General features: G+C 40.8%; 1 protein-coding gene across 1 annotated transcript in view; it reads left to right on the forward strand.

Moving 5' to 3' along the window:
* Positions 1-24,639, forward strand: part of ARHGEF33 (Rho guanine nucleotide exchange factor 33) — a 554,915-nt gene that overhangs the window by 339,736 nt on the left and 190,540 nt on the right. The window contains exons 11-12 of the mRNA XM_069606701.1: positions 12,939-13,071; positions 20,122-20,205. Coding sequence (XP_069462802.1) covers positions 12,939-13,071; positions 20,122-20,205 — 217 coding nt within the window. The remainder of the gene's footprint in view (positions 1-12,938; positions 13,072-20,121; positions 20,206-24,639) is intronic.

Here is a 24,639-nt window from a genome sequence, read left to right on the forward strand (position 1 = left end):
CCGGCTCCCGCTTGCCCTACAGCCCCTATGTCAACCCCTGCCTTACCCTAACCATTGGCGCAGCCAGTATTCCCACCTTAAGTACAGTTCAGATGAGCCCAATCACTAAAAACAGTGCACATAATTGGCCTTATTGCAGACAAGACCCCAGTGATGAGGATCAATATTCAAGTTATAGGTGAATAATAAGAGGTTATTGGGGGGATGATTCACTCACTCCCTGTTCCTTTTGGAAAATGTTTATGCAGTTAATCCCCAGCATAATCATTTTACATTGCATACATTTGTACGCTGGGTTTTCCTTCTGTAAAATAGAGAAAGCAGTGTATAGTTAACAGTGACACGATATTGATGTTTGTCCTTTTGTGTAAATGTTTCTACGCCCCAATGCCTGTGGGCTTTCGGCACATTACAAATACATAAATAAATAAATAATGCATTAAAGTGTGCTCTTTTAAGAATGATCTTGTGTGAGAAGAAAAGTGTACAGTGTTTCATTTGAACAGTTGCAGTTGGTTGCCTCTGTGTACAGACTATCCCCTGTGTATGTTGAACTATCTGCATTTATTCCACCTGTGTAATATTCAGCCTAATTTAAAGTTTTCCCATTTGAACTAGGTAAATACTGCCTTCATCTCTCTCATGTCAGGGCAAGCTGCTATCATTCTGCCCTGCTGCCCATCATTTGCTTTTTCCTTGCATATTAGTCTCCCTTGTTGCTTTTATCTGCCAGGCTGCATAATAGGTGCATATGTATCTTGCATTGCGATCTTCCAATTAATTTACACTCAAACTATGTTCCAACTGGCCCCCCTGGTCTCAGTAATCATTGCCTTCTGTCTGCAGTCATCCTTGAGTGCACATTAAGGGCCTGATTCACAGCGGGTTTTCTAATGGGATTGCGCCATTATAAAACGCTCCTGTGAGTCAGGACCTAAGTGTCCAGTTACTTGGCTTCATTGTGAATGTGTTTCATTTGCTGCACTGATTTTGCCTTTCCTCTACATTGCCCATTCTATTCTAGGTTATGCACCGAGATCCCAATCCAGTTTTCCCCTCCATTAGCCGTCCCCATTGGCAAGGTTTGCATACCAGCTACACCACCACCGCTCTCCATTCGAACTCAAGAACGTTTACCATGTTAGCCCTTTTTCACTCAATACTAATTTCGTGGAGACACTCATTAATAAAAACCCTGGTGGGCCCACGCCCTAACACAGTGAGTGACCCTCAAGCAATCTACAACCTTTACATAAACCTGTTCCATTTATTTATATAAAACTTTGTTGAATAGGATGCGCAAGAAAGTAATGTCAACATTAGTGACAAGTACTCATGTTGCTTTGGGTCTTCCTCCTCACAGTCCTTGGTTTAGCGCCCTACCCACACTGCTCTGATTTTCCAGATACTGATCATCATAGAAATAGAAATAGGGGATCATTGAAATAGAAATAGGGGTGGCCTGGGCTCCCTGGTAGTCCTACTTCTAGTTTCTAAAAAAGGTCAGTAGCAATGGCCTGTCTAGAGAAGAATTTGATTGCACCTAAATAAAGACTTCAAGGAGGACAACCTGGACTGAGCTTGAGCATTTGAAAACATGCTACAAAATGTGTACACAACATGCAATCCATGTCTAGTACCACATACACGCAGCTACTACTGTTCCCTTTCATGTTTCAGCTCATCCGTGTTGCAATGTGACTTCTGACGTAAACACAAATGTGTGTTATGAATAAGAAGAGGGGGGAATTGCTTCCTTAGATTAATACATTGGTACTAGTGCTTTAGCCATGTATCCACCCTCTCTGCACTCATGCCATCCAGCAGAGGCGTTGCTAGGGGGGGGGGGGGTTGGCGGGGGTAAGGGGATTATAGCATCCAGGCAGTGCTTGCCCACGTCCCAACAGGATATCTAGTTGACTCTTTTATGATGTCACTCGAACCTAGAGAGTGCAATTATTGAAATTCAGAGCTTGTTTCTCAATAGCTGACTTATCTTGCTCTCTTGATTGATGTCTGTCTAATAGACCACAGTGATAGGAAGTGGACTGATGCGTGATTGAGAAAGGTCTCAGGCAGATTCTTTCTTTGTGTTGCCTAATTGTGTTGCTCTTAATGGCTTCTGCTCGGCCAGCGTTTAGTGAAAAGAACACAGGGTTATCAGAAAAAAAGTAGACAACGTATTGCACTGTCCAAAGTTGTAAACGTTCGAGTGCAGGGATCTGCAACGGGCTGCTCTCCAGAAGATTGAGACTGCTGCTCCTGTGAACCCCTCGCCATTGTGTATGCTGGCTAGCGCTGATATGATATGATAGGTTATTTATAATGCGCTTAATACCCAAAGGTTTCTAAGCGCGGACCCGGGGATTGAACCTGTGTTGGTCCATGTCGTCTTGCTTCCAAGGTGAGCACATTGCCCCTGAGGTATTCCCCCGAGCCAAAGTGGAAGTTGTAGTGCAAAATGGCTGATGATGCAATGGTTACAGACCCCTGTTCGACTATCCATGAAAGTATAGAATCTCATGAGCGTGACCTACTTTCTTAAATTGCTTTACAATGATTTACAGTGCAGAGAAAATATTTGTTGATGTTCAATTATGGATGAGAAAATTACAGCGTGTATTACTTCTAGGTTGCTATGGCCCATATATCTTGAAATAGAGCAGCATGAGAGTTTTAGTTACAAATGATGTCATCGATGAGGCCATAAGTTATCTCATAAGTGATGCCATATGTGATTTGATCAGTGATGTCATCTGTGATGTTTTGAGTGTGTTCTAGTTTTCAATGATGATATTGCTGATGTCATATGTGATGTCATCAGTGCTGTCATCAATGGCTGTGCAATGGAGGGCTCATAAAGTGGCATAGCATCCAACACTTGCCAAATTTAAGGGGGTTTGGTACCCATAACCGACACCCTAGCGTCACTTCAGCTAAAGATTTTCGCTGAAGTGCAAAGGTGTTTTTGCACTGAACTAATACACTTCAACTTATACTAAGTTGGCATTTAAGTATTCTAATAGGATTCCATATACATTAGGAATGTTCAAATACCAGCATCATCATTGCAACATTTCAGGCCATGCTGTGAATATAGCTATCTCTTTTGCCTCATCCTCTTCATATCCAATCCTCTTCCTCTATTCCGCCCCCCTATCCTTGGCCCTCTTTTTCAAACAGAACACTTCAGCCTGCCTACTCATGCACCTAGCATGCTTTGAGCATGCCTCTCCTGCACCGCTCTCACTACAATGGCTATTAATTACTTGTTTAAATGATTATAGTTATTTGGCAAAATTGCCTTTAACAAGTTATTACAGAAGACTAAAAATAAACATATACATACTTAAAAAATGTAAGTAAAAGATTACAAGATAAATATCACAATTGATTCCTCATAAAATATAATTTCTACAACATTCCTAATTAAATTCCACATTCCTACTTAGTAAGGGATATCAGCACTCAAATTCATTTAACCACATTTCCAACCAAAAGGGAAGAAACAAGGCCATCTCAACGTATTGAAAAGAAAAGAAACTCAATTATTCAATTCTAAAGAGTTTAAAAACCCTACCACTGCTATTATGGTTGATGTAGTCCACAAATCTTCTCCATTTACATTCAATTGGACGTAATCAAAGTTTCTAAAGTGCTAAGTGTGTTTACCGGCCAGTGCAGGACAGGTTAACAACAAATGATTAAGGTCCTCAACTGATTCCTGATGGAGACAATTGAACCTCATCACGAGTGGGCGATCTCCCGGCGATAAATCTGCCGGGATGCCACCCAACTCAAGTAGCGTTTTTTTTTTTATTGAAAAAACTACAGTTTCAACTCAACGTAAACCTTTTGTTTCAACTTCATCCAACACAATATACAATACTTCATCATTTCCAAAAAACATATTAGCCCAGGACAAGATTTCAAATGAATTAGGCGAGACAGGTAACTCAATCCCACGTTACTTCAATTTACATACCATGTTCTGCTCAAGGAGTAATTTTTAGCAGCAGATCCATATAGTTTACAATAGCGCAAACAGGTTTCACATTATTTCCAGAGGTAATTCTCAGCCACCACTCTGTCATATCATCATCAATAGGTGCAAACTGTCCAAGATGTGTAGCGCGCTGATTACAAGTTTCTTCACACTCAATTACTAGATGTTTTAGCGCTTTAGACAGACACACTGCAAAAACGACAAAAGATTATCCCTTATCATTTTATCTTTTCTTTGCCACAAGATTTCTTTTGTTTTCAGTGTGTTTGTACGAAATCTCAGAAATTGATCCTGACAATAGCGAGATGGGCAGTGCAACAAGTAACATGACTGGCTATTTAATTTTTTTTGTTCAGCACACAAACCGTGTGAAGAGGGCATCTTTTTTCGTTTATCAGTATTCACTATCCATAGCATTACTGCAACTCGGTCGATGCTATTAGCGCCGGATCCCGAGTTGTGGTGGGACAATAAGTCCCCATTTATATTGGGTCACAATTACTGCAGCGCTAATACCGCAACAGTAATTGTGCCAAAAAGGGGCAGAAAGTCAGCAAATTTACCTCCAGCTCTGAGCTGGGGGTAAATCTGCCGACTTTCCGCCGAACTATGAATTAGGCGGAGCGGTAATGTGACAGTAGTAGCATTACCGCTGCATTCTTACCACTCCGCCCAACTTGTGATGAGGCCTGATATCTACAAATTAAAGATTCTGCAGAACACTGCCATATCTTTTCATAATTTTCTTAGTATTTAGAAAAGACCTCCTAGCTCAGTGACTCAGATAAATAGATGGGTACAGGGCTAACATTCCTCTTTTTGTATGATCATTAGCTATGTGGACAAGAGATTAATAGCCATGCATTTCGTCTAATATATTTCTCCAATCTCATTGATACAACAATAGTTTGGTCTTTACATAATTTGGAATCAAGTCTTCAGTAGTTGTATCAGCCACCCTCAACACATTCGCACTATAATCAGTTAGTTCTTTCAGTAACTGTAGATTCTCATCTCTAATCATTCTTGCAAGATTGACATAAAGGGACTCTGATACAGGATTAATAAAATTCCTGTTTACATTTAGGAGTCTCCAATTGGCTCTACTGGTCAGAGAATTATTACCCAACTCATACAGAATCACAGCCACAAGCATTGATGTCTGGATATTCAAGACTTGCCGCCAGCCTTCAATATCGGTAGGATCTCCAGTACCCAGAATAAATAGATCTCGATCCATATAACATTTTTGGGATAACCTTACGCTCAAAGATCTTAAAAATCAGTATTAATGAGAATCTGGAAAACCAGGCATCTAACCTGATTGTTTGATTCGCCTGTGCACATAACCAATTTCTTATTTATGATTTGTGGGGTTTCGGATATAATGGGAAAACCGAGGTAGATAAAACGATGAACTTGTTCAAGCAAATAATTTTGAACTGGCCAGTTAAAAGAGGACAAACGCTTCTTTAAGGTGCAGTGCATAACTTTTCTTTTAAATGGATTGATTTGTATGTAGGCGTTGGTTGCAAAACCACTCATTGCAATTTAAAAGTGTTTTAATCCAATCTCTGAGCAGTCAAATAACACAAAGTCATCTGCATAATTTAGCCATACAACCTTCAGGTTATCTAGTTTAGGAGAGGCTACAGCTGCTGGTATAAGACAGTCTCCTGTGTCTGGCATATCTAAATTAAACCAAGAGGGGGCAAGGACGCACCCCTGTCTGATACCCCTGGAAGTTAAGATTTTTTCCGATAGGCATTTAACCTGATTTTTACTACTGTTCGTTCAGTGAGACCGATTATTAGTCGCAGGAGACATTTTGAAAGGGCACATTTTTGCAGTTTTACCCAAAGTAGGTCTCTATTTACCCCATCAAATGTGGCCAACCAATTGATGGTAGGAACAAAGACAGACTTGTATTTTCGAGACCATGCTAACGTTTGGACACAGTTCAGCACTACTCCATTCAGGAGGGTGTTCCGATGCTTATGAAAATCAGTCTGACATTTTTGAATTCTACCAGACTGTGCTGCCCATGACTCTAGGTCACCAAGAATCAGGGCAGCAAAGACGTTTCTGTCTGCATACAATATTGATATTGGTTGATACTTCTTTTTTGGGTCGCACCTTGTGCCCTTTTTGTATATGTGTGACCCCCCATGATTCAGGAACTTGATTACTTATTAAAACCTGCTCATATAAAATAGATAAAATAACTAACCACTCCCGAATCGCGCCTTTAGATAATAGATTAGATAGTTTACTAAGGCCGGCAGCTCTAGAAGGGCTTATCTTAGTGAGAATTTCCTCTACGATCTCTTGATTTATTGGAATATAATAAGGTGCTGCAAAGTTCCAGGCAATAGGTGTTACAACAGCATCCAGAGCATTCGCTGAGAATATGCTTGAATAATGAGATACTGAGCCTGCTTCAGATACTGAATTGGTTTGTATTTCAGACTGGCTTATCACATCATTATTAATCATCATCCTCCAGAAAGCTGAGGAGTTTTTATTTCTCAATGTCAATAGCATATTCACTTCATCTTTTTGATACAGCAAAGGGTTTTCACTTTTAAAATTTCTACTGAAGTAATTGACAGAGATGAATCTTTACTTCTTTTTTAAAAAACATTTTGGATTTGTCATTTCCCGTTTTCTGTCCATACCCTCTTTGTCGAAGATATGAATATGTTGAAGTTTTGACCCATTTTTCTTGAAAGCTTTACCTAAAGTGAAATCAAGAAAATAATTTATGGAAGGTTCACAGGTGTTGACTGAAAATGTGTTAATTGTTCATTGGGCTCTTTGAAACACAATTTCTTGATGTATAAGCACCTTACAAATGCCCAATAAAATAAAAAATAAATTGAAGCGAGGCCTCAACCAAACACCTTGATATAGCATCATTGACTTGCCCAATATTATTAGGGTTCCAAGACATTTTGTTTCCAACAGAATTAACCATGGATCCATCAAATGTTACATTTATGACGTCAAGGCCAATTTCTGCGAGCAACATGCACTGATCACTTAAATTAGTTGATGTCACATTCAAGCAATTACATATGTTGAGTACCCAGTCTGGTGTAAATATATAGTCAATGGTGAAAAAAAAAGTAATTACTCCATGTATACTTTGTGGAATATCTCCCACGACTGAGCCATTTAACATTCTAGCCCTAAACCTTGAAGGGCTCTCACCCATTTCCCAGACCCCTATTAGAGTTGCCCAACCTTGGGATAACAATTACTACGGGATCAAAATCTACACAGTGAGCATTAAGATCACCTAAAGCAATTGGTGATCCACGTCTAAATGTATTACACCAGCAACTAACTAATTCGTCCAATGCTTCGTCCAGAACATTTCAAAACAAAAAATCATATTGTAATGACCCATCCTTCAATATTATGTGAGATGCTAAAAAACCTTGCAAAACCTCTGTAATGCTCACAATTGTTATCCCCGGAAAAGATTTTATCAGAGTAAACAGACCCCCAGAAGGACGGCCCTGTACACCTTTCTGAGCTGCTCGAAAGTGAGACACATTACAATCAAACAATGATTTTTCCGTGAGCCAAACTTCTTGTAGACAAGCAATACGATATTTCTGAACAAGTTGGCCTAACTCATTATTTGCCAATAACTGTCGATGTCCCTTAGAGTTCCAACTCAGTAATGAAAAAGCATTCACATTAGGCTACGACTGGTCACCTTTCCCAGACTGGAAAAAGGATCCATTTAACCAAGACCAGTCATAAGTAGGGGCTACATTCTCCGAGTCCTTTTTTGTGATGGAGACCCCTCTTCTCGTCTCGTGTGATCTCTACAATCTGTGGATACCAAGATCTCACAAGGGAGGGGGGGCTGACTCTTTATTTCAGTTATTATGCTGATTCCCTCCACCCGAACACAGTCATACATCAAAACCTAATTGTCTAAATAAATGACCTTCTCTCAGTATAATATCAATAACCACTTGCGAGATAATGTACATAAAACCACTTGCGAGATAATGTACATAATATCTCGATCGGTTCGATGCAAGTCAATGCAATCAACTCTGTTTATGTCACTGAAGATAGGGCCAGTAGATTGGGAATTGTATTCATGAGCAGCATTATGTTTGATCTGTTTAATAAGATTTCACAGTTCTCAGGCAAAAGACTTTAAACCAGAATTGAAAAAGGACCATGTCTTATGGAGGCTCCTCCCTCTTTATTGCTAGTCAATTGATCATTTGCTCTGTAAATTTCAGACATAGTAGGAAGTTCCCATTCATAATTCCTTTTTCTGGGCCTTTAAAATGTCTCAAAACACTCTGAGATGGTTTACAGTAGCATCTCGGAATTATACCGAATTCTTAGAGGTATAGGTTCCTTGTCTTGCTAAGGGGTCAAGTGTGGATTGCATAACAGAGGGAATAATTCCTTGTTCCACCAGTCTCACTTGTGGTGAATTCGCTGAGCCGAGATCCAAACTACAGTCAGTGGACACTTCGGGCCTGCCCGCAACAGATGTTCTCATGCAAACGTCTGCATTTTACCCCGGCAAGTTTTTGGCACAGATTACAGATATTATACCGGTAGGCAAAATTGTAGTCTGAGATTCTGCAGTTCTCATCATTACCCTTATTGCTGTTGGGACTTCAGTTAAGGTATAGGCTTCTTTTATAAGATCCCGACAGTTTGTGCAATTTGTGGTTTGCGCCCTTCTCTCCCCAGCCAACTTTTTAAGAATTGTGGCAATCGAGGGCTGGTACACCAGATGCCGGAAAAACGTATGCGATGACTTCCTCAAAGCCTTTTGCCTTGCTTTATTTTTAGATTTGTTTTGTAGGGGCTGTGTTTGATCTATTAGCAGCTCTGGTTTTCGCTCTACATCTTTTAGACGTTTGTTCAGGTGAGCACACCAAGCCCAGGTAGATGATGTCATCCTCGATTGGCTCATTATTAGCGGCTCTTACCTCCTTAATATTCTGGCGGTCCAATTCCTTCTGTATCTGAGGTTCGTTTTGCTCACAACAGGATGTACTCGCGAGGACCATCATAGTTAATTCCTTCTGCCTCCCTTGAGTGTCAGTTTCTGGGGGAGTGATCATTTCGTCAATACTCCCCTCACCCCAGAAACCAACATCCTCATCACTTTATTTCATACTCCTTCACATTTAAATGTTATTGCCACCCTTTTGTTTTAGCATAGAAATACCTGATGCTTGAGGTTCACCTTTGCGAGGAGAGGGGAGTCTGATCCAAAAACTCTTAACTTATTTGGCACCCCGACATGTTCAAATTTGCACAGCAATGATTACATTAAGGTCGATTGGATACAGGACTCTGTTTTCCACCCTTCTTATACAGATACCGGGGTACACAAAACCTGATCTATTTCAGTCAGTAAGCCTTCCTCCACCTCAATTGCTTACTTGCACATTTTGGTGTCCACTCTTTTGAGCAGAGTGGACAGTCATCTCGGGGGCTCTGGGCATGAAGTTGAAGAGTAAGAAGTTATTGTTGAGTCTGAGTCATGAGTAGACATATTCATCAGTATAGGGGTGTTATCCTGAGAATTTCTCTCAGATAGGGAGCCCTGGTAATCTGGAACACTCAATAAGATTTCATCCGACAATGGGCAACTCCTGGGCGGACTTGAGACAGGCACTACAGCTATTGTCAATTGTAAAGATGAGCCCTCTGTGTTTGATGAACTTATAGGATTAATAACCAATGCAATCTTAGAAGTGTAGGTTTTCCCTTCTGTTATTGAAGTTACTGGGTTAGTCAGAGTAGTTGTATCACACATTTTGGAGAGAGAGGGAGCGGTAGTTTGGTTGCCATATTAATTATACATGTTGACATTTGAGCTATGTTTTTTATTTTGGGCATCTTTCATGATTTCTCCCCGCTGCACAAATCGCACATAGAGGCAGTCTAACTGGGTTTGGAACACTGGTCACAATAGTGCTTTTTTCAGCTGCCTCGCATAATAAGTACATCTTGCCTAGACCTATCCAGGACAGCAACCCACATCGGACCCTGTTTTTGAAAGCCAACAGGCTTATTTAGGACCCAAAACTGGGACCTTACAAATCAAGCTCATCCTTAACAGGAACACCTTACGGCAACACAGATCCCCCCAACTCGAACCATAGTCTTGATAAAGACTCTAGAGGTCGAAACACGTGTCGCCTGACCACTACATTGATGAAATGACACCACCTTAATAAACTGACACTGTACATACCCAATACCGTGTGGATATTCATCCTTTTCATTATAACAGTGTGAGGTAGCCAGGATCTTATCTCTAACTATATCAAAGAGGTGTGGGCATCACCTCCACCAACCTGTGACCTTGCAGTATACAAAACACTAGAGCAACATAAACTCGAGCACAGCGAACAAGTGTTTGCATCCTACGACCCACCGTTCTCCTATAGTCACGTAATAAGTATACAGGTAGATTGGGAGAAGGCTGATCCCAGAACCAAAACTCACTCCCTCTTTAACCTCTCAACCTCTATAAATGAGGACAGTAATATGCAGTTGGATGCTTGGGAGCAACTACCTTGTAAGCTCTAAGCACTCTGAATCATACTTCAATAAGTCAGCTTACAGGCAAAGGCATACCGGCTTCTTTCTGCTTTGCTCTGCGGCAAACTGTGGGAAACTGCATTCTGTCTCACAGTGCTCAGCGCAGTTTCTCCAATTAGGTAGCCTTGGCTTCACAGGCCAGTACGAACAAAACCCATGCTCCGCCATGATGGCCTCAATTCCTAGAATCATGAAAAGCAGATCAGGAGCCGGCTTATTCTCAGTGCTGACCTAAAAGCTGTGGAATGCGTTGACATATAGACTTAGTACTTTTGGAAGATTACCTCCAAATTAGGAAGACCTTGAAAACCTACCTCTACAATAGGCATTGTCATCCTTTCACTGCCTTGCTGAGTTCTCCGGTGCCAAGATTAGAGGCCACCTCTGTGAAGGTTTGCACTTTATAAGATTGGTTATCATGTTAAACGGGATATCATATCGTGCCTCCTTTATTGTATATATTGGCCTAAAGCCAGTTGCTCTGCGAAGAAAACCGCGTAGCAAAGTTCTGATCTTAGATCGTCTTAGCCACCATTTTAGGTCCATCCGCCATTTTGATTTCCACTCCAAAGTAGTTCTGTGTTCTAAAATGGTAGACATTGTTTCCGGCTTGTAACTGAGCCGTCCTGCACTTTGTTCGTTAGTTAATGTCTAAACTGTCTGTTGGCTGAATGTTTGGGTCAAGTAAAGAGACCTTGTCCCATGCCTGACTTGTAGACAGAGGATTACCTGCACCAACAAGTCCGATCCGCGGACATACATCAACTACAATGCTGTCTAAATACTAAACGTGGACACTTGTTGAACTACATTGTATAGGACGTGTGTTAAGACTTACTGTTAAATGCGAGAATACACTGTTGCCATTGTGACTTGTTGTTGTACAAACTGAAGATAATCCGCATGCATATAGTTGGACAAACTAGAAGTGAACTCGGCACGAACCCTAGACCGAGAATCATTAGCCTGTAGGGTGGGCTGGACATTATGATCAAAACTGTATAAAATGTGTAAATGTTTAGACGTCCAGTACTTCTCACTTCTCACACCGAAAGGGCTGGTATTCGCTGTGATGTATTGAGGGCCAGATGGCTATCTGATACTTTGTTTCTTTGTAAAACTGTACAGTTATAGAATAAAGATCTGTGAATCTTTATAAGCCAGTGTTTGGTGCATTTCCTTTTGGGGTACTCAGCCTCAATATTTCCTTTTGCTTTTAGAATCATGGAATAAGAGCCCTCAAACAGATTCTTTCTGTCTGTTGCATTGGGCAAAACACAAGAAAAAAAATGGCAGGTGGGCTCTGTTGAATCATGGATTATGTTGGGCATTTGATGAGAAGCAAAATACTTTGTTGCACATATTGCAGCAGACGCAAAAGTGAATCATGCTTTTGGAAAGAGGTTTTCGCAGAATCAAACATGCTATTTTTGAAAAATTGAAGCTTTTAAACAGAAGGTATTTGCTGTATAAGTACCTACAAGCAAACAATAAATAAATAAGTTGCTCTGTTATATGGGAATCTAATGACCTGAGGATTTCTTTGCCAAGAATTTCTGATTTTGGTCATTTCTATTTACTTTTTTCCTCCTCATCTTTTCCTTCATGTCTGGATTCCCCAATTTCGCCCTTGGCATCGCCTACTCGATCCCTAACATAATTGCCTGCAACACCCATGTACGCTGTCGGAGGGTCTTGTCAAAATGTTCCCGAAAATGTTCACTTTTAGGGAATAAGAAGTGTTGCTCTTTTTCTCCATTTTTTACCAAAATAGAGAGCTAGCCTTTGTTGGCCATATTCTTTAGTTATGACCTATCATTATTGGAACCGAAAATCACGTGAGAGAGAGTTTACTTGCGTAGTTTTCTTGGTCGATGTCAAAATTCATTGGCAAATTCCTTATTATACTGCCATAATAAACTTACACATTTGTAAAGTTGTTATGTTAAATTTGTGTGTTTAATTTAATTTTTCTTAAATATGAAATCATAAATTGAAAGAATTTACTTAGAACTGATCGAAACAGGTTTTTAACTCATATGGGAAATGTATTAGTTATAGGAGGCACGTCATTTTATCGTAAGAGACCAATATCCAGAAAAAGATCAGCACAACCTTTATCCCTTAGAAAATGGTAACATGGCGCCCACATTTGGAAGGTGGTGTGACATGTTGGAAAGTGACTTCAGGACCTCTTTCAAGAAGTACGTTTGGTGGTGATACTAACACTAATGGTATCCTATGTACATTGGCCATGTCAACCTTTGGATTATTTTATGTTTGGATGTCTGCTTTGGTATTGATTTAAACTCTCTTCCACCTGTAGTTTCTTCCCAAACTCTTTGCGACACCTGACCCAGCTGCACCTAGACTTGCTCCACACGCTGCAGGAGAGAGTGCTGAAGTGGTCGCGGCAAGGAATTCTGGGCGATATATTCCTGAAACTCACCAACGACGAGGTAGGTTTTGCCTTCCAATAAAGCTTATGAGAGAGTGACCAAAGATACTAATAAGCAATGAAATGACATGAGGTCATTTCAAGCGCAATTGGAATGGAGTGCAGCTAAGTGGGGTGCGTGTATATGTCAGTGTGGATTGCCATCACAAGCCACCTGGCATGGAATGTCACGCATACTAACATCGTTCAAAGGTTATTTCTCTATAGACAAATGCCCCAAATTACCAACTACCATTTTGGAATAGCATTCAACTTTTTCCCAATTCTTTTTTTTTCATAAGACCGTAATGCAAAAATAAAGGAGGTTATTTTAATTGCAGAGTAAATAGCAAAGAGGGGACGATTGTGGGAGACATTTTTGGAGGTCATTTTCCAAGTTCCAGGAGCGTAAAAGTAAGGTGTAAAACAAAGTTGTAAAAGCAAGGTGTACACCTTGTTTTTATGCCCAGGCGATTTCAAACCTACTTGGAGCCGAGTGGCTGAGCACAAAACAAGATATATACGTTTCCGCCATGAATTGCGGCTCCACCTTTAAATAGCACATATTTGTACGCCAGAATGACATTTTCGTTCTGGTGTAAAAACAAAGGATTTCTGTAATTAAGTAACTTTATTGAATCGGATTACTCCATTAGCAAATACAAATATTACCCAAAAAAATCATAAACACAGCAGCTCACAAATAATCAGAAAACAGAAATCAACAACAAAATCACCCTTACAAAATCACCCTGAGAACAGTTAAAAAAATAAGCACGTCTCAAAAGAGCCTTCTTCACAAATTCATATAGGCTGTAGATAACATGTATGTCTTTGTAATTCCATATAAAAGATAACGCATCACAGTAAAACCTGGCATTAAAATTGCTAAAATAGGAAAGTGTTTTCTTCGTATGTCTGAAAACGTTATGCAGAACAATCAAACATGGGGGAGATTCTGAAGGTCACCTTTATTACATTAGAGTTGTTTATCCCGCACATACCTGTCCCCCTTTATCCGCTCATTTAGGGGGAAGTACATTCAGTCTGGTCATTAACAACAGTCTTCTGCACTGTGGGGACTTCTCGTCACATATTTCGCCTCCATCCGCTGGAATTGCACGGCAGCTAGTGTAAAGGTTCAACGAAGATAAAGTATTTGCTTTTTGCCTGCTCAGGACTTTATCCTCACACAGAGCATTCATTCTGCTTCACTATGTTTCTAAACTGTGACAGAGAGGAATACTGCGTGATATTCAAGTTGTGGATCCCCCAGCCTAATATTAGTTTGCGATCCTCCCTATAATAAACATATGTATTAAGTGAGGGGGACCTTTCTATTTCCTCCATTATTTTCTTTATGTTCAGATTCTCTCAGAGTCCCCAATAGGCCTTCAGGAAATAACAAAAAACAAAGGATTTCTATCAGTTTTCACTACAAGCTTTTTGCTGGTAACACTCAAACCTTGTCCTACTTTCCCTACTCCATCCTAACCCTCTCAGAAGAGATTACTGACTGTCTGACTGCAATCCATCACTGATGGCTCTTCACTGCCTAATGCTGAACACTTCAAGAATGAAAGTCAATATTTTCCGGGCTTTCCAACACCATCCACATCCTCCCCTCTCCCATTTCTTTCCCACCTGAACTTAATGCTCCCTTGGCCGAAGCTCACAACCTTTGGGTCCCTTTAGATAGTGACCTCTAACTGCAACAGTTCATCACTACCACCACCTATGAAGTTCATATTAACCTTCCCAACATTAAAAGATGTGTCAATATCTTAGTCACCCCTCTACAAAAACTCTACTCTCTACCCCTGAGCTCTGCAAGCTTGACTGCTGCCTGTGCCTACTTAGCCTTCCTGTCTACTCCTTCCTCCCTCTAGACAAAGTATTAAACTTCGCTACCCTCACATTCTACAATCTAGCCAGGGCCCCCGTCTGTCCTACCTACCAACATCATAATGGGTGGCTCTCCATGCACAAACACTTCCTTTTCAAGTTCCTTCTCCTATTTACAAAGCTATCACTGCTCATTTCCTCAATACTTGGCTGAATGTATCTCTAGCTACAAACCATCTCATTTTCTCCGTTCCTCCTCTGCACTCAGCCTTACTGTCCCTGGTCCCCCTTCAGCCTACTCTCGCTTTGTACCATTCTCCCTGCTCGCTACACTCCATTTGACCTGCTATCCGTCCCAATCAAAGTCTGACTGTGGATCTCTTCATAACTCAGCTTAAACTTCACCTACTAGCCAAACAGCAAGCTCCCCCATCACCTCCCCATCTGACCCCACCACGTCCAGTGCAATGTATTCATGTAATTTTGCATATTCGTACAGTACCCATCTTTATTTTTCATCCCTTGACATCCTAGGTTAATTTGTAAGTCACAAGCTTTTTTGTTTTTTGTTTTGTTTCGTGCATGCTCTATGCCCCACTTTGTTCACACCTTCATAAACTGGCTCACAACTTGTTCTCATCTTTAAACTACTGTACGGGTACCCTTTCAGGGAATGCCACTGCCATCTGTAAAAGTGTTGTTTTGTTTCTGATCGAAATTGACATCTCTGTTCTCAAAATAAATACAAATGCAAAAAAATACAAAACTAAAATATTGTTACATAATAACTGCATGGGTGGAAAATGTGTTGTTGGTGCCCCTGGCTCACGGATCTTTTCAACAAGTGTATGTAGTTCCTGCTGGAGGAAATAAGTATTTGATAAGGTTTGAAGACAGTGCTGTTTTTTTTTCCTTGTAAGAGCAGATTTTTATAAACTCAAAATTGTCTGAAAAATGCCAACCTGTTCTCATGAGAATATTTTGGAAAAATGTTCATTGTAAAATTATCTTTTGTCTTTTACCTTCTCTGAGTTCCAGTGTAAATGGATTTTTTAGATATTCTTTTTAAAGGGGATGGGTTTAGTCTTGTTTAATCTTTCTGTAATCTTCTGTGGAAATATCATAGTTTCAGATCCATGTCTTTAGTAGAATCATCTTAAAATGTTCTTAAGTGGGTCATATTTTGCAGAATTGAGATATTTTTCCAATTCTTTCAGGTCATGTTTGGACGTTCCCTCTTAGTAGGACAGTGTGCCTTCATCACTTTTAATGTGAAAGGAATTACATAATGCTTGGTCCAGAAAAAATGTTAAGAGTTTTGAACTCGTAGTGAATTATCAGAACTGAAAATTAGATAAAAGGTATTTGTATTTGAATTTGTATTTTGTAATTTGCGGGTGGGGGAGGAGGGGTGTTATAAAGCACATACATTCACCTGATCAGATCCTTGGCACTATTAAACAAAGGCATCAGCGGCATAAGCCTATGATGTGGCAGCAATTCAGGTCAGGTTTTAAAGGTCACGGAAAAGCTATTACATTTAATCATAAATAAAAAGCTGTTAAGCTACCTTGTCCACTTCAGATGGTTGTTCTCAGTGGGCAATGAAACTGACATGCCTTGTCAGGTCTTTGAGGACAGTATTACCAACAAGCTTCCCCTGATGTTTGCTTTCCTGATGCTAAGAACAGTCACGGCACAGCATGATTGAGAGCGAACATGGTGTAACAGGTAGGAGCAACAGAGTATATCGGAGTTGGATAGCAGGTACTCCGAGTTGGATAGCATGGTTACTTCTCACTGTACGGCCATTGGCCTCTCCTGCACGTCTGAATCAGAGTTGGACCTATTTCTACACAGATTAGGAAATAAAACCACAGCACATGACCATGTGGATTCCCTTGCACATTTGGCCATGCTTCGGAAATATATTGTAAATACCCAACAGGGAACTTTTGGCGATACTCCCTGTGGCTATCTAGTTAAATTGCGTATCTCGGCATTGATAGGTTTTATTTCATATGTTCGTTTTGATATCCTCCCTGTGTTAGCTAATACTGGAGCTTGGAAGGGCACTGCTTTCACAGAGCGGGTTTGCTGTCTCCGTAAAACACACGTGGAAACAACACAACCCATACTCAAGCAATTTAGGTTCCTTACACAGTATTACGCAAAGGGTTATCTCAAATTCAATTCATTATCCTGCAACCAGTTCTGCAGTATGATATTTGATGCTGAATCACTGTCTGTGGCATCTGTTGCTCATCAAATTTGGTTAAGGGCCAAAGATCTGCTCAACGACACGGTCACGATAATTTAAGCTTTTTTATTTGTAGATGGGTTTTTTAAATGTATTATTTTTATCAAACATATAATATTTATAGATTTATTATGGTGTCACTTCATATGTCTCGCCAGAAATTGATTGATTGCATTTTATGTATGTGATAACATTTGTGTTTTAAATAGTGTGAAAGGTTGAGTAGAAACCAACCATATTTATTTATTTTATTTATTTACATTTATAAAGCGCTCACACAGCCCGCAGGCATCGAGGCGCTGTTACAGGAATTGTTTGTTTTTCTTAGTTGCGTAATTGTGTTTGTTTGTCTTAGTTACGTATTTATAACGCGCTTAAACACCCGGAGGTTTCTAAGCGCGGACCCGGGGATCGAACCTGTTGCTGCTTCGTGTCGTCTTGCTTCCAAGACGCGCACGCTGCCGCTGAGCTATCCTCCCGGGTCCCATATGCACTTATTTAATACAAAAACACACTTAAAACAGAGTGTATGTTACAGAAGAGTGGGTATCAGTCTATATAAATAACATAGACTAAAAGGTCATATGATACTTGACTAGGAGCACCAAGGAAACATAATGACATTTCAGCAGCCTGAAATGAATCCATACAGCCACAGTCTGCACTATCTGCAGTCGTTTAATCATCCTAGTTGAGAGACCCAGATGACTGCAATTACCAAACTCGAGAGGAGCAGCTGTAAATGCATTTATGCGTCCATAGGCATGATCCAGTGAGAGGAGGAAAGAAGGGGGAGAAGGCGTTTTCATCTTTTTATAAGAGAATACAGGTATTTGTCCTTGTCAAGACATGCTCACTTACTGGAAGGTCGGTGTCCATGATAATACCCACGTTTCCTACAGTTTGGCCTAAGGACAGGTTGATGGGCAAAAGGTCACTGCACAAAAAAGAGTCTGCTTTTTCATGTAGGAGCATTGTTTTGTAGATATTCTGGGAATTGTTTTCCATCCAGGTTTTAATGGTGGTCAAGCAATCCCGCGCGGTACTGGGGGTCAAGTCACTGTGCCCTGATAACTTCACCAAGGATTGGGAGGTATCAGCATGATTTAGGAAGGGCAGACAACACTACTGGATGAGATCAGCCAGGGGGCAGAGGTAGAGATTGAAAAACAAAGGTGACAGTTTAGATCCCTATGCGACCCTGAAAGATAATAGTTGAGGCAGGATTGTATCAGAATGTTGCCTCTGAAGTCTGTGGTTCCAGGTGGGCTAGTGTGGTTAACAATGTTGAATACCACCAATAAACATGAAAGGGGCAAGTCCTTGGCACCACCACCATTCCTCTCCTCCCTTAGTTGGTGAAATATTATGTGCTCCAGCCCAACCCAAAGATGGCATGTTCAGGGTCCAACAGGTTGATTTCATCTATAAAGATTTGGAGCTGTTTGTTAACTACACACTACATTTGTTTAGTCAGATAGAGCAGGCAGCTGGGAAATGGGATTACAATTCTCTAAATCATGTGGGTCAAGCGATGGCTTCTTGCTGTAGTAAGAGAGGAGTTGTACAGATGTAGAATGTCATTGTTTAGTAGTGGGAGGGTTTATTTTGCCACCTCTGGAAGCAGGGAGTGATACGGAGCATTTTCATGACCTAAGGAGAGATTCTATTCCACTAGGGTCAGATCCATAAAATGTGCAATGGTTGGGCTGAAGTCGAATTGTAAATGAAATTGCACCATGCTACAGTATGCAAATCGTATTTCCATGGCAAACATTTCTTTTTTGTTTCTGTTTCTATTCAAACCACAACAGCAATAATACAACAAAGCTAGTATAAGCTCTTTCTGTGGGGTGGGGGGTTGCCACCTTTCACTCTCCTGATGTCAGGACTACTACTGCCATGATCCCTGGCCAATGACAATGCTGGCTAGGGCTGATGGGGCTTATAGCCAAAACATCTTTAAAACCAAAGGTTGTAGATCCAAGGGTACACATGTGTGTGTTATGTTACACTGGGTCCCTTTAAAAAGGGACAAAGAGCTTTTAATGCTTGTCTATGTTTTGATGATTTCAGGTTTGTTGTACCAGTCTGTGAAGGAATTTGCTTGAACTGAGCAGCAGCATATATTGGACTACACAGTGGTGATAAATCTCTCAACAGGAGCAATATTGCTCACCTTGTCTTATGGTTATCAACTTTAAATGTTGTATTGTACATGTATGGAAATAAACTGATGCAGCTGCCCAGAAACAATGCTGCTCTGTAGTCTATAACTGATCAACCTTTCATAACCTTAGTCTTGGCCAGCCCCAACTCTGCTACTGTAGCCCAAACAATCCATCACTACACCTGCGACCTGAGATCAACTGTCAAACACCTATTGGAGTTGCTTGTAAACCAGGCAACTATTTGCAATCACTGGAAATCATTGGCAAACTGTCAGGCTATTTCAAAGGAATACAATATGAGTGGAAGGAAAAAATTGTGGATGAAAGGAGAAAAAGAATGGAGTAGAACTATGACAAAGTAGTTGAAGAGGAAAGATGTGAAAATGACTGACGGTAATTGGCAATAAAAGGTAGAAAACAAATACAACATAATTTATATTTGAATAAACCAACAAGTAACAGTGGTTGAAAATGGTAGACTGCTACATTAAAATGTTCTGTAGTCACCACCAGATGTTAGGTGAAAATGAAGGATGAACAATGTAAGACAAAAAGAAGAAACACCAATACACTTATTTCATCAATAAAATTGCAATTTCAAATAGGTTGGGTTTGAGATCTTGTTTTTTAAATCTTTAGAATAATGATTGCCTAATAATGTTGCAAAACAGCACAAGATACCACAGTGATTACAATTTGCTGCATTTCACAAGAGACATATTCACACACTCGGAGGCAGTGCTGCAATGTCAGTTTTAATTATTAACTCAAGTTTCTTCTTTTCCTCTTTTTGAAGAATAATTTTTTGGACTACTATGTTGCGTATTTGAGGGACTTGCCAGAGTGCATCTCTGTGATCCATATTGTGATTCTGAAAGAGGTAAGGCCTTTGGCACCATGTACTCTATACACTAATCGTATTTACATGCATTAGTCATGGCATGTTGAAATGTGTAACCCATGAAAGCAAATAATGGCATACAAAGATCAGTAGTGGCACTTGCATAAGAGTCTGTGTTTGTGCTTCTACAATAGATATATGTAGTGTCATACTCCACTGTTAGTAGCCTAAATAGATTGCTCTAAGTGTCAAGGAATACCACAAACCAAACTGGGCTGGCACCTGACGATTGTGCAAAAGTAAAAGATTATTTGTCAGTTGTATGGGGGTATTCATTTTAAAGTGTCAAAAACCACACATTCTTTTCCAGTTCTGTTTATTCAAAGTTTGAGTTAATCAGGTTGTTTTGAATCATCGAAATAAGTATACATGTGTTTCGCACTCTAGCTAAAGAAGCTTCATCAGGATTTTGGTGAATCAATACAAATGTTTTCTACGTTTGTGGAATTTGTGGCGTTGAACCCATTGTAATGAGTGCCATAAAACTGTGATAAAATACAAGTGAACAAAAGCTGTTACTGTTGCGCACACTTCAGTGTGGCTGGGATTATTACATTCCTATTACAGCGTGGGCTGTTTTTGCCAACACAATTTTGATGAATGTTGAAACTAACAATGTTTGCTCCATAAACTAAACCTTTCAACCTTTGAGAGCAAGAGTTGCAAATAAGAAGGACAGGAAACACACTTTGGCCATCCATCAAGGCTTAAGATCACAGGCAGTACAACAAAAGAATTGTGAAAAGGAGAACTTCCAAAACCCAATGAAAGTTGAACGGGTGACAACATATATATATACACACACACACAAGCACATTAAAAAGTTTACTCTCCTCTAAACAAAACCATATACAGACTTAAATTCTCTATTAGGAGAAAATTCGCCTCTGGACAGAATTGCAACCAACCTAAGTGTGTACCTTTCACCACATGACATCTGCACACACACATTCAAGTATTTGTCATAGTGGTATTCGAACAGCAAAGCTTGGGAGCTGGAAGCTACACAAGCACATCCATGATGCATTGTGCTATCCACAGTTGCGCCTGTATTCATTGTCCATCTGGGACACACCTAAACAACATGCCACTGGTATGGTATGGTCATATGCCACTGCCAATGTCATCACTCACTGTCCTGGATGGTATACAAGAAAGGCAGGAGTCTGAAACCTTTGCCTCTCCAGATGTTTTGGAATATAATTCCCAACAGCTCTAGCCAGCATAATAAATGGCGAGAGATCATGGGAGTCATAGTCCAAAACATCTGGAGAGCCACAGGTTGCAGGTCCCTGGACATTGGGCTCTGGAGCCCAGCTGTGCAACCTAGTAGAGGGCAATGGAAGCAAGATCGATAGAGCAAAGACGTCTACTCCAACCATGACATGATAGTAAAATAGAACACTCCCAAAGCAAATGGAACCCATCATAACTACCATCAGAACTACCAGCAGCATTTACAACCTGTGGTTTGATTTATAATGGCATGACACTGAAATACCTACCAGAAAGCGCTGGAAATCACACATAGTCACTTATGCACAATCTGAAATGATGCTGCACAACACAATCCTCACATCAGAAATTGACAGACAAGGGCAGAGCTATGAGGGAGCAGCAACCCGTTGGAACCATATAGCAGCTTAGAAAGATGTGGGAAATGCAGGAGCAAAGACATATTACTTCAGCAGACTTTCTAGCAACCCACTACATCAGAAGGCAAGAGGAAAAACCTCCAACACAACAATGCATTAGCAGAAAGACCTGACAGAAAGCTGCTGTCACTGGGACCTTGGCCTGAAGTGACTTGATAGTTTGGGGAAATGATGTGGCATCAGAACTGATGAGTGGCCAAACCTGGCATGGACAAACACGGATATCACAGCAGATAGGAGTCCAATAGTCTATAGGTAACAACGTGCCTCAATAGTCCATAGGTGACAATTCTAAGAGGAGATTGTCAGGGTTAGAGTGTAATCACCAAAGCTCAAGTGGGCCGAAAATGAAGAAACATAAATATGTGTGTGCTGTGTATGCAGCCGCCTCACCTCACTCTAGAAGCAAGCGCTTAGGAGTGTAACATGCCGTATCTTTTGAAAGTAGGCATGCAAACCAGTGACAGGGTTGTGGGTACTCTGTGGTCACTTTACGTTTCTTTTCACAGGGCAAAGGCGCTGTGTGCACCGTCAAATATGTACACTGTGTGAACATATGTGCTGTTGTGTGTGAGGTTTGCATCCGGCATCTGCACCTCCAACACATCCTTGACGCAGTCTTGTATTCCATTTGCAAGCCCACCAGCTTCAGACTTCACCAAATGACAGGTCACCGACACATTCCAAAAAAGCGAGTTTGGAATAGGCACGTTTGTGTTACTTCCAGAATATATGATGCATCATGTCAAGAGCATGCCATACTTCCCAATTTGAGTGTAACTTAAATATTACCACTCAGATAATGGTCTCTATGCATCTACACATTACCAGTTGACGGGAAAATATCCTGAGAAAGAACAGCACCAGAATATAGAACCAGATCCATTGCTATTGGTGATGTGTTTGGGTGGGTTCCCAAGAACGAGGAATTCAGTCTCAGTTTTAGTTTCAAGTTAGCATTCACAGCCATTCTTAAGTGAGAAAGAAGAAGTGCCTTAGTCACAGAATGTTTAGATTTGTGTGTCATGTAGGTATTGGCTTATTGAAATGTCAAGGTTAATGAGATATTTCCCCATGTGTTTTTTATAAAGAGGTTAAATATGATTGGGAAGGATGATATGGCCCTGCAGTCCTCCAAATGTGGTGGGATGTCTTTCCGATCCGTAAGTATCCGTCTAGATGTGTTGGTGTCTAGCTGTAAACCATAGAAGGACTGAATCTTTGAAACATGCATCAGGTGGGGATGTCGAGAATGCCATTGTGGTCTATGGTTTCCAAGACAACAGAGAGGTCAAGCAGGACCACTAGTCCGGGATCTCCCTTGTCAATAATGTGGCAAATGTTTTAATGGCTTTGGGTGGTGGTTGTCTATGTGCTGCATCTTGGTCAAAAGCCGGCCGGTGAATCTTGAATGAGGCTTTGCTGTGGGGTTTTCTGGTGTAGTTTGAGGGCAACACTGTTTTGATGATCTTTCCAATCATATGGGTTTGGTATGAGTTATTTTCAGAAGGGGTGGTATCTGTCCAGTCTACAGAACCTCTGGGAGAATGCCTGAGGAGATGGGGATGTTGATGACGTGGGGGAGAGGAGTTAATCCTTTCCCTGACATACATTTTTTAAGGAGGTGGGGCTTTCTTACCTCATAGGAGTTAACTCTGAGGGATAAAAGGATGCTCCCTCAAACATTTCAGCTTCGATCTTCAAACCCAAATCCGCAGGGCACATGTACACACTATGCTTTTGGCATGGATCATATGTAAGGGGGAATCTGATCAGCAGATGTCCCTTTCAGAGATGGAATTACCTGCATATAAAAAGCCACGGTTTCTACATCCTTGCCAGATGGCAATTCATGTGCCATCATACTATGTCGTAGAAGCCACCAACTGCTTGAATTTGGTAATGTCGGAGACTATTTCACCGGGTCCCTATCTCAGCATCAGAAGATCATTTTCTACCATCTGAAGGGGCATCTCTCGTTCAAAGAGTCATCTGGCTTATTGGTCAACATCTTCATATTGGGATAGCAGACACATTTTACTGGTTACAAGGGGAGAAGCCCAATGCATAGAATCTCATGAAAGACTACCAATGACATAGCTAGCCTTTCTTGATCCAGAGAAAAGGCATCTGGATGATGAATTAATTTGAGGTTGCATTGTGTATAGTACACGTTAAAGGTCTTTGGGCACACAGAATACCTCTCAGCGTTAGGTAACAGAACAAGAGGCTATACTGCTAGGCCAGATGTATAGGGCCAGGAGACAGCACTTCAGGGGAAGCATTAGCCAAATCCACTTTGTTTCCATTATATGCAGTGCAAGCTCCCATCGGTGCTATTTCCTCCAGCTTCCAGTGATCTCCATCTTGATCTTTTGTGCAACTTTTAGCAATTCAGCAATAGCTTGGTCCATGTGTTTGGTGAGACCCAGATGAGAAGTTGATCTGCTCAGCAATCGGTCAGAGTTCATACTAACAGGATTATCTCCGGAGTACAAAGGGCTCATGTAGGACTCCTCAGTTGCTGCTTATACTTCATGGGATGTGCTTAGGTAACTGCAGATGGCCAAGGTGGGCAATGCCGAGGCTACTAGACCCACTTGATAGTTGACAATTGTATGTGTACCAACTAGATGATGACAGCAATTATCCAGTGAGCATCCAATTGACACTTCCTCGGTTGCTCTATGGTAATGTAGCCGCAAGATGGACTGGCTGCAACCCCTCGGTCCTCTGCCGGGATGTTCTACAGCACTTC

Source organism: Ambystoma mexicanum, chromosome 4p (genome assembly GCF_040938575.1).
Source record: "Ambystoma mexicanum isolate Mex_15411 chromosome 4p, UKY_AmexF1_1, whole genome shotgun sequence".
NCBI lineage: Eukaryota > Metazoa > Chordata > Amphibia > Caudata > Ambystomatidae > Ambystoma > Ambystoma mexicanum.